Source organism: Neovison vison, chromosome 6 (assembly GCF_020171115.1).
Source record: "Neovison vison isolate M4711 chromosome 6, ASM_NN_V1, whole genome shotgun sequence".
NCBI classification, from domain to species: domain Eukaryota; kingdom Metazoa; phylum Chordata; class Mammalia; order Carnivora; family Mustelidae; genus Neogale; species Neogale vison.
Genome location: NC_058096.1, coordinates 219,960,476 through 219,969,334, shown reverse-complemented (window position 1 = coordinate 219,969,334; position 8,859 = coordinate 219,960,476). Strand labels below are relative to the sequence as shown.

Sequence of the window (8,859 nt, the reverse complement as noted above, 5' to 3'; positions counted from 1 at the left end):
CTGATGGCTGAGCTCTGTGATGTTCCACATGATTCCAGGGCTACTAAAAACTGTGTTCTCATGAGCAGTACCAACCCCATCAGCTGGGAGCTTGTTAAAAATGCAAAGTCTGGGGGCGCCTGGATGGTTCAGTCAGTGGAGCGTGCAAGTCTTGATCTCGGGATGTGGGTGTGAGTCCTGCGTTGGGTAAGGGAGATTACATAAAAATAATATCTTTAAAAAAAAATGCAGTTTTGGGCCCCACTCCCCCAACCTACTATACCACGAACTCTATGTAGAACCCAGGAAGCCATGCTCTAGCCAAGTTTTCCTGTTGATTTTTATTTTTTACATTTTCTTTTTTAAAATGTAAGCTCTACACCCACCTTGGGGCTTGAGCTGATGACCCCGAGACCACGAGTGTGTTCTACCCACTGAGACAGCCAGGCACCCCTTCGTGATTCTTTTGCACATCAAAGTTTAAGAAATACTGGTCCACAACTCACTTTCAGTCCCTCCAACAATGTTACAAGTCCCTAAATCCTTGCATTAAATCATTTTCTGCTCCAAATGCCTACCACAGTCCTTGCACTGAGCTCTGGCTGATAAAGAGGAATCAAGAGTTCGAGGCTTCACGGGGTCAGCGCTTGAAATCTGGCTCCCTGCCTCATAGCTGTGGGACTTCGGGCAAGAGACTCCTTGGGGCAAACTGCAATTTCCAAAGATAGTCACAGCCACATCTCTCATCCCATATGCCCTTCTGGAATCTTGCCTCCAGTCTATATCCCAAACTCTCGAACCTGGCTAGGCCTTCATGAGCCTGTTGGTTAGGAGTCCGGAGGACACTCTCTGACTTCTGAAGATAGGTCAGGCAAATGCAGTGTATTCTGCCTTGCTCTCTTGAGATGGTTGCTGGGGGCGGGGCGCGGGGACTAGTCACCATGCTGTGAGGATCCCCCAGCAGACTACAGAGGGAAAGTGATACCCTCCTCCCACCCCTTCTGAACAAATCGAGGCTCAGAGGCTTGCCCTGCTCAGTTACCCAGCTCTCCGGGGATGGGACGCTGAAACCTCCGTCCCTCTCCCCAGCAGTTGCCCCGTCTCCAACCCCTTCCATCCCAAAAGGCTCACTTGCCAATGGCGCAGGACGACGAAAAATGCACAGGACAGAAACAGGGCAGGACACCGTTTATTAAGCAGAGGCCAAGGGAGGCCGGAGGGTCGAGGGCACAGCGCCTTTGGCACGCACGCTCCCAGGCTGCAGCAGCGGCCGCCCTCCACCACCCCTGCAGGGGAAACCGAGGTTGGCGAGAGCTGGAGGGGAGGGAAGGGACGCTCGGGGGAGCCAGAGATCAGAGGTGAGGGGCAGCTCAGCAGGAGGGGTGGACGACAGTCAACTGGGGCTCATAGGTCTGGGGGCGCCATTGGGGTTCTTGGGGGAGGTCCAGGAGCAGGAGCGCGGGCGGGGGAGGGGAAGGAAGGCTCACGGATCAAAGGTCAGCTAGGGCCCGGGCGGAAGCGGAAGCGGAAGCAAGCGGAAGCGGAAGCAGCAGCCGCGAGGTTCCAGGTTCCTGGGGGCCCTAGGCCACCTCCTCCTCGGCCTCCTCCTCGAACTCGCCCTCCTCGGCCGTGGCGTCCTGGTACTGCTGGTACTCGGACACCAGGTCGTTCATGTTGCTCTCGGCCTCGGTGAACTCCATCTCGTCCATGCCCTCGCCCGTGTACCAGTGCAGGAAGGCCTTGCGCCGGAACATGGCGGTGAACTGCTCGGAGATGCGCTTGAACAGCTCCTGGATGGCCGTGCTGTTGCCGATGAAGGTGGCGGCCATCTTGAGCCCCCGCGGCGGGATGTCGCACACGGCCGTCTTCACGTTGTTGGGGATCCACTCGACGAAGTAGCTGCTGTTCTTGCTCTGCACGCTCAGCATCTGCTCGTCCACCTCCTTCATGGACATGCGGCCGCGGAAGACGGCGGCCACGGTCAGGTAGCGGCCGTGGCGCGGGTCGCAGGCGGCCATCATGTTCTTGGCGTCGAACATCTGCTGCGTGAGCTCGGGCACCGTGAGCGCGCGGTACTGCTGGCTGCCGCGGCTGGTGAGCGGCGCGAAGCCCGGCATGAAGAAGTGCAGGCGCGGGAAGGGCACCATGTTCACGGCCAGCTTGCGCAGGTCGGCGTTCAGCTGGCCCGGGAAGCGCAGGCAGGTGGTGACGCCGCTCATGGTGGCCGACACCAGGTGGTTGAGGTCGCCGTAGGTGGGCGTGGTCAGCTTCAGGGTGCGGAAGCAGATGTCGTACAGGGCCTCGTTGTCGATGCAGTAGGTCTCATCCGTGTTCTCCACCAGCTGGTGCACCGACAGCGTGGCGTTGTAGGGCTCCACCACCGTGTCCGACACCTTGGGCGACGGCACCACGCTGAAGGTGTTCATGATGCGGTCCGGGAACTCCTCGCGGATCTTGCTGATGAGCAGCGTGCCCATCCCGGACCCCGTGCCGCCGCCCAGCGAGTGGGTCAGCTGGAAGCCCTGCAGGCAGTCGCAGCTCTCCGCCTCCTTCCGGACCACGTCCAGGACGGCGTCCACCAGCTCGGCGCCCTCCGTGTAGTGGCCCTTGGCCCAGTTGTTGCCGGCTCCCGACTGGCCTGCGGAGGGGAGGGGCGGGGAGGGGGCATGCCCCGCGGTTATGGGGAGAGCTCGCCCTCCTTGCCACCCCGGCCATGCTCGGGGGTGGATAACGAGGTTATTTCGTTAGGATGATTGTTAATCTTTCTCTCTGCTTTCCTCCTTGCCTCTCTTCATCCAGCAGCCAGAGGGATTTGGGTAAAACCCGAATCGATTCATGCCCCACTACGGCTCAAAGCCATCCCACTTCAGCTCAAAAACCAGCTCCACTTTTTAGTAAAAACCCAGGTCTTCTCCTCAGCCTGCAAGGCCCTGCAGGACGGGCCACTTCCTCACTGCCCCCCCCACTTTTCTCCCTCCCCCCATAACTCTGCTCCAGCCACAGGGTCCTCCTTGCTGTCCCTCCAACACACCAGGCACATTTTTTGCCCCAGGGCCTTTGCACATGCATTCCATCTGCCTGAAATGCTCTTCCAGCAGATACCCATGTGGCTCTCTCACCTCCTTCAGGACCTTATCACCCTCAGTGAGGCTCTCCCTGATCACCCTATAGACAACTGGACCCTTTCCCATTTTTTATCCCTCTTGCCTGCTTACTCTCCCCACAAACACTGACAAACCTGTGCTGTCCTATTAATCATGTTTATTGTCTGTAATCTCACAGGGAAGTGTGAGCTCCAGGAGGACAAGGATTAGCATTAGAATTCGTGCTGGTATTTTCACAAAAAGGTAATATTTCTCATCCCCTCTCCTCTGACTCCACACTGGTGTGACCTCATCAACCCTGCCCTGGACTGGTTCCCACCCTCATCGCCATCTCTTATTCCCACAAAGTCTGTTCTCCTCCAAGCCGCCAGAGGGTGTCTGTGAGCACCCGAGTCAGGTTACCCCCCTCTACCCACAAACCTCCAGGGCTCCCACCCCCTCAAGACACAGGCAAAGTCCTCCCTGCAGCCCACAGGGCTCTGAATAACCTACCCCTACCCTGTCACCTCCCTGCTCTCACCTCCTCCCTCTCTCCCCCTTGCTACTCTGCTCTGGCCACACAGGCCTCCTTGCTGTTTCTCCAGCACACCAGACCTGATGCCACCCCAGGACCTTTGCACCCACTGTTCTGCTGCCTGGGATGCCCTCCCCCCCAGGTATTCACATGGTTGACTCTTCCTTCAGGTCTCTGTGCCATGTCACTGCCTTAGAGAAAATAGGATTGCCAGCTGGCTCCACTGCCTTCCCTACCCTCTCTCCCAGAGACCATAGACTCTCTTAGCCCCGATGGAGCCAACCGTGGTCATCCTAGAATCCCTCACATCCTTTGGCCAACATTATTTAGTCCTTCCACAGCTAGATCCTCAGGACATATTGTGCGCCATACCCACGCCGTATCATTACTGATACTGATCATATTGATCGTATCGTATCATGATATTGATACATATCATTACTGATTTGATTGCTGAATCATCACATAGACCAGAGAGGGGAAGTCGCTTGTCCAAGGTCACACAGCTTGTTCTGTCAATGCCTAGACTTCAGACTTTAAACCGGCTCTGAGGAAGAGAGGTTCCCTGGGGTGCTGGGGGAGAGGGTGGAGCTTGGGGTCTGAGGCCAAGTGGGCGTTATGCAGCCGGCCTGACCTAGGAGGCGCTGGGAAAGGTTTCAGAGAAAGTTGTTCACGGAGCGTGCTTGCTCCTTGAGCCTGAGTGCTGCAAATGTGTCTTGTTGTTTTCACGTGCTGTTCCCTCTGGCTCGCACACCTTTCCTCCCTTCAGTGCTTCTTGGCACTGCTGTTTTAGACTGCAGAAACTGACGATGATGGTGAAAACAACACTTGCTTATTTACCTTGTGCTCTCTGCTGGGCATTGTTCTAAGTGCTTTACACACATTAATGGCTTTAAGCCTGGCCATCCTGAGATCCCGAAGAGTAGGTCTTTTTTATAACCCTTATTTTAAAGATGTGGAGACTGGGGCACAGAGAGATTAAAGAGCCCGGTGGACGTCCCCCAGCTGACTCAATCAGTGGCTGACTTGTACTTATTTATCTTCTCTGTTGCCCATCTCCCTCCATCAGGAGGTTGGGTCCCTTAGGGTAGAGTTTCATCTGCTTTGTCCATCTGGGGGTACCGCTTCTGGCATGTGGTAGGTGCTCGATAAATTATTTGTGGAATGCATGAAATGGCAGAGCTGGCATTTTCACACAGGCAGTCTGGCTCAGGTCCATACTGTTAAATTCAAATGCCACCTCCTCCAGGAAGTCTTCTCTGCACCCTCCCCCATATCACATGCCCGTCCTGGACTCCCACAGTGGCCTGTGTGTCCCCTGTCACAGCCCTGACTGCCCTGTCATCTCCCCCACTGGGCTGTGGGTCCCTGTGATTACCACTGAGTTTCCCATGCCATGTGAAGAATTTTCACCAAGCATTTGGAAGTAAAAGGAACGAGGAGGGGGCTTCTCTTGCCTAAAACTCACCAAACACAAAGTTGTCAGGCCGGAAGATCTGGCCAAATGGGCCAGAGCGGACAGAGTCCATGGTGCCAGGCTCCAGGTCCACCAGCACGGCTCTGGGAACGTAATTTCCTCCTGCAGGGAAGCAGATGGAGGGCAGCTGGGGTGCGGGAGTGCCAGGAACCAGCATCCTGTCCCCTCCCGGCCTCCTGGCCCGCGCACTCTGGCAGGTGCCCCTGAGCCCTACCTGTGGCCTCATTGTAGTACACGTTGATTCTCTCCAGCTGCAGATCACTGTCCCCGTGGTATGTGCCGGTGGGGTCGATGCCATGCTCGTCGCTGATGACCTCCCAAAACTAGAGCGATGGCGGTTTTGGTGTTAAGGGCAGAGGGAAGGGAAACAGGAGGCCAGGCCTGTCCCTGTCTCTGGGTCCACGACCTCCAGCGACCTCCCCAGCTGCCAACCTGTATCCCAGCAAGGTGAATGGGGGACTGGGAGGCATGGTGGGGAGGCAGGGATGAGGCAGCAAGAAGGGAGAGGTGGGGGCGGGGTGGGGCAGAGTCATCACCCCAGCCTATACTGCCGGCGTCAGCTCGCCTAGGCTGCAGCCGCGGGGAGGGGCAGGGTCTCTTTGTGCATGTGAAGAGGACAGTGGGCCAGCTGTGAAGCCAGCTGTGGCCAGCGGACAGAGGGCTCTGCCCCACCCCCATCGCCCTCTTTGTTCCCGGCCTGGCTCTGCCCCCGCCCCCCTCCCCCAGCCGTCCCTGGGGTGCTGGCCTCCTGGGGACCCCATCCCTCCGAAGGGCCCAAGGTAGGGGACCTCTGCAGAGCTCGCGGACCCGCTCCGCTACTCCCGGCGGTCTCCGACGCCCCATCCCCCGCGCACCTTGGCTCCGATCTGGTTGCCGCACTGGCCGGCCTGCAGGTGCACGATCTCCCGCATGGCGGTGGCGCTGATGGTGGACGCGGCGGCGGCGGCGCTGATGGGGGAGCTGCGGTGGCGGGACGCGAGGCAGACGCTGCGGCGGCGGCGGCGAAGCACGGTCCCTGCGGCCCCGGGGCGCCTCTATATGAGCGGGCGGGGCCCGCGTCACGGCGGGTCACCGGCCCGCTCCGCCCCCTGGTCCCGCCCCGGGACGGAGGTTGAGAGGGTGGAGGGATCCCCCCCCCACACACCACCACGTCCAGCGCCTGGAGACCTCCGGGGCACCGGCGGGGCCACGCCAGGGCCACTTGTTTCTCCACCGCAGGCCGTGGGATGAAGCCCCCCAAACTCCACCGGACCATCTCCTCCTCCCACCCGCCGGCTCCCAGCGGGCCTGGTGACCCGGCTCCTGGGGAGATACGGCTAAACAAGCACCCGAGACAGCCGGCCTCTCCCCTGCCCTCCTCCCACCCACCCCCCAGGGCGGCCCTGCCTCAGTTTCTCATCCGTGGCCTGCCTCCCCATTCCATTTAGGTCTCTGGCGTCAACTGAGAGGACTCCTAGTGGGGCCGCGCGGGGGGCTCCGGAGTTGCGGTGTGTTTTGGGAGGGGGGGGGCGGTCAGTCCCCGGAGGACTTGAAGCCGCATAGTAAGTAGCAAGATTTTTCTTCCACGTTTGGCTGGGGATGCTTCTGGAAGGTGATGGAGGTTGTAGCGAACACGGTGCCCGCCCCCCCCGCCCCCCCCCCCGGGCTTTGGGTCGTGGCAGTTGGGGCAGCCCCAGCCTTGCCTGGGGTTGAACATCAAGGAGTAAGACTTCTAGTGGGACTCTGCATGGGGTGGATGATGAGCACCCCCTTCCCGCCCCTGGGGGCTGCCTCGCCCCCCCCCCCCATAGACCCCTCTCTGCTCCAGTATTGTCATTCATCACAAGGCCTGCGCTATCTTTGCATTTCTTGTTAGCTCTATGACCTTGCACAGGCCACTTTGTCTTTGGCTGAATTTCCTTATCTGCAAGATGGGGCAGTGAAGAATGCCCGCCTGTAGGGCCAGTGGGAGGGCCCCATGAGAGGGCCCAGTTAACAGCAAGCCGGCTCCATTTTTTTCTGCGAAGAGTAAACAAGAAATTGTAGCTGTTAGTGTTACGGTCGTGATGGGGCTGGGAGGGACTTCCTGTGCTGACCCTCAAGGGAAGGCCAGACCTCTTGGGGCCACCTTCTCCTGACCTCTAGCTCTGCCTTTCCCAGGAAGCCTCCTCCTCACCTCCTCCACATGCCCTGTGGTTTCCAGCTACTGTGGGGTGGGGGGGGTGAGATCATGCGGGTTGGCAGTGTGCCTGGGGCCTCACATTGGCCCGTGGCTTTTGGTTTTGACACCATCCCCCTTGGTTTTCAACAGGGGGTGATTCTGCCCTCCCTGGGGACACTTGACAATGTCATGCCTGGATGGGGTGTGTACGTGCGCTACTGGCATCTAGTGGATGAATGTCACCAAAACATTCTACAGTGCCCAGGACTGTACAACCCCTCCAGGGTCCCAAGAATGATCTGGCACCCAATGGCAGTAGTGTTGAGTTCTGGGAAACCTTGTGTTGCCAAGTGGGAAAAAACTGAGACCCCCCTAGCTCACTCTAGACCTCAGAATAGATTTCTGGTGGGTTAGCTGTTACACGGTATAGACCAGGGGGACCCCCCCCACACACCGGGTCTGTGAGTCACTTCCTCTAACTGCCCCACTCAGATGTGTACTTAAATGCCTGCCGCAGGGCCTCAGTAGGTCTGGAGGTCATGAAGGCAGTGTCTCTTTGGGTGGGCGGGGGGGAATCGGTGGGATTCTGTAATCCAGGGAGTTGCTTGCTGCTCAACACCCTAATGCATAGCTTTGCGCAGTGGCAGTATCGTAGCCAATGAGGTTTATCCGAGGCGCGATTATTGCTAATTGCAAAGAAGTATCGAAACCCTAAATGTCAATAAGGCCAAAGTAGAGAAACCCTGATTTAGACCTTTGAGGTTATGACCCAGTGTGTTGGTAACAGTTGATCCTGAAGACATGGAGGTTCACTGGCCCAAGTTAATATGTATCAAAAGTTCATAAACTCCATGTTGGCATTTCTTAAAAAAATTTTTTAACATACCAAGAGTCCTAAAACCCCCCCCCCAAAACATCCAAATGGAAATGGCTCTGCTGGGAGGGCCTAAATTGGGGGTCAGCCCCAGAAAAATGGGGTTTCCTGTGTCACCCCACTAAGGCAGGATTGATCTGGGTTATGGACTAAGCCCTAGAGAGCAGGGTTTCCTGGATTAACCCACCTGGAAAGAAACAGTTTCCAGAGAGTATGGCCCTGCTGTGCCCTTGACCTCTCTCTGCATCAGGGCATCCCTTGGGTTCCCTGGTGGTCTTTGGAACAGTGTTGGGAGGGCAAGGGAGGGAGAGAAAGGAGAGCAAGGCGCTGCTAGCACCTAGAGCTTCTGGGACCTGGCAATGCCAGAGATGGAGAGAGCCTGCTGGGAAGAGTGGGGGAAGAGCGTTGGGTGGGCTGATGTCCTCTGTCTGTCCCTCATGGCTGCAGCTCCTACGTCTGGCCTCTCCCATGCTTCCTTCCCGGGAGCTAAAAAGTGCCGGGTGTACCATGGCCTCCAGGCAAACAGACCCTCCCTGGTAGCATGGTATCACCTGGCACCCAGAAAGCCATCAGGACTCCTTGCGGGAATCTGGAGACCAGATTATAGGGGTGGTGCCAGGAGTCCCAAGATCCGGATGTAGCCAGTGAATAGAGCCAGGGGCAAGAAAAGGGGCTGTATGATGGGTCATGGAGAACTGGGTTTTCTGTCTCCAGGTGCCAGCCTACCCACAGAGCTGGGGGGCAGGTGGGCAGCATCTCGGAGCCCCGGGA

General features: G+C 57.9%; 1 protein-coding gene and 1 pseudogene across 1 annotated transcript; one reads left to right on the top strand and one right to left on the bottom strand.

The window, feature by feature from the left end:
• Positions 1–1,150: 1,150 nt before the first annotated feature.
• On the bottom strand, positions 1,151–6,063 carry TUBB4A (tubulin beta 4A class IVa). The gene is made up of 4 exons (XM_044254418.1): positions 5,929–6,063; positions 5,289–5,397; positions 5,066–5,176; positions 1,151–2,617 (listed from the first exon to the last, which is right to left on the bottom strand). The coding sequence occupies exons 1-4, from the start codon at positions 5,983–5,985 to the stop codon at positions 1,560–1,562; spliced, it is 1,335 nt and encodes a 444-aa protein (XP_044110353.1). The 5' UTR covers positions 5,986–6,063; the 3' UTR covers positions 1,151–1,559.
• Positions 6,064–7,843: 1,780 nt separating this feature from the next.
• Positions 7,844–7,995, top strand: LOC122910884 (annotated as a pseudogene).
• The last annotated feature ends 864 nt before the right edge of the window (positions 7,996–8,859 follow it).

What these genes read in the sequence shown, in the direction of transcription:
- TUBB4A (XM_044254418.1), bottom strand. Translation starts at nt 5,985, where the DNA reads ATGCGGGAGATCGTGCACCTGCAGGCCGGCCAGTGCGGCAACCAGATC. An exon ending in GTACTACAATGAGGCCACAG is followed by an intron (nt 5,177 to 5,288) that starts GTAGGGCTCAGG and finishes GCTTCCCTGCAG; the next exon opens with GAGGAAATTACGTTCCCAGA. An exon ending in GCCTGACAACTTTGTGTTTG is followed by an intron (nt 2,618 to 5,065) that starts GTGAGTTTTAGG and finishes TCCCCTCCGCAG; the next exon opens with GCCAGTCGGGAGCCGGCAAC.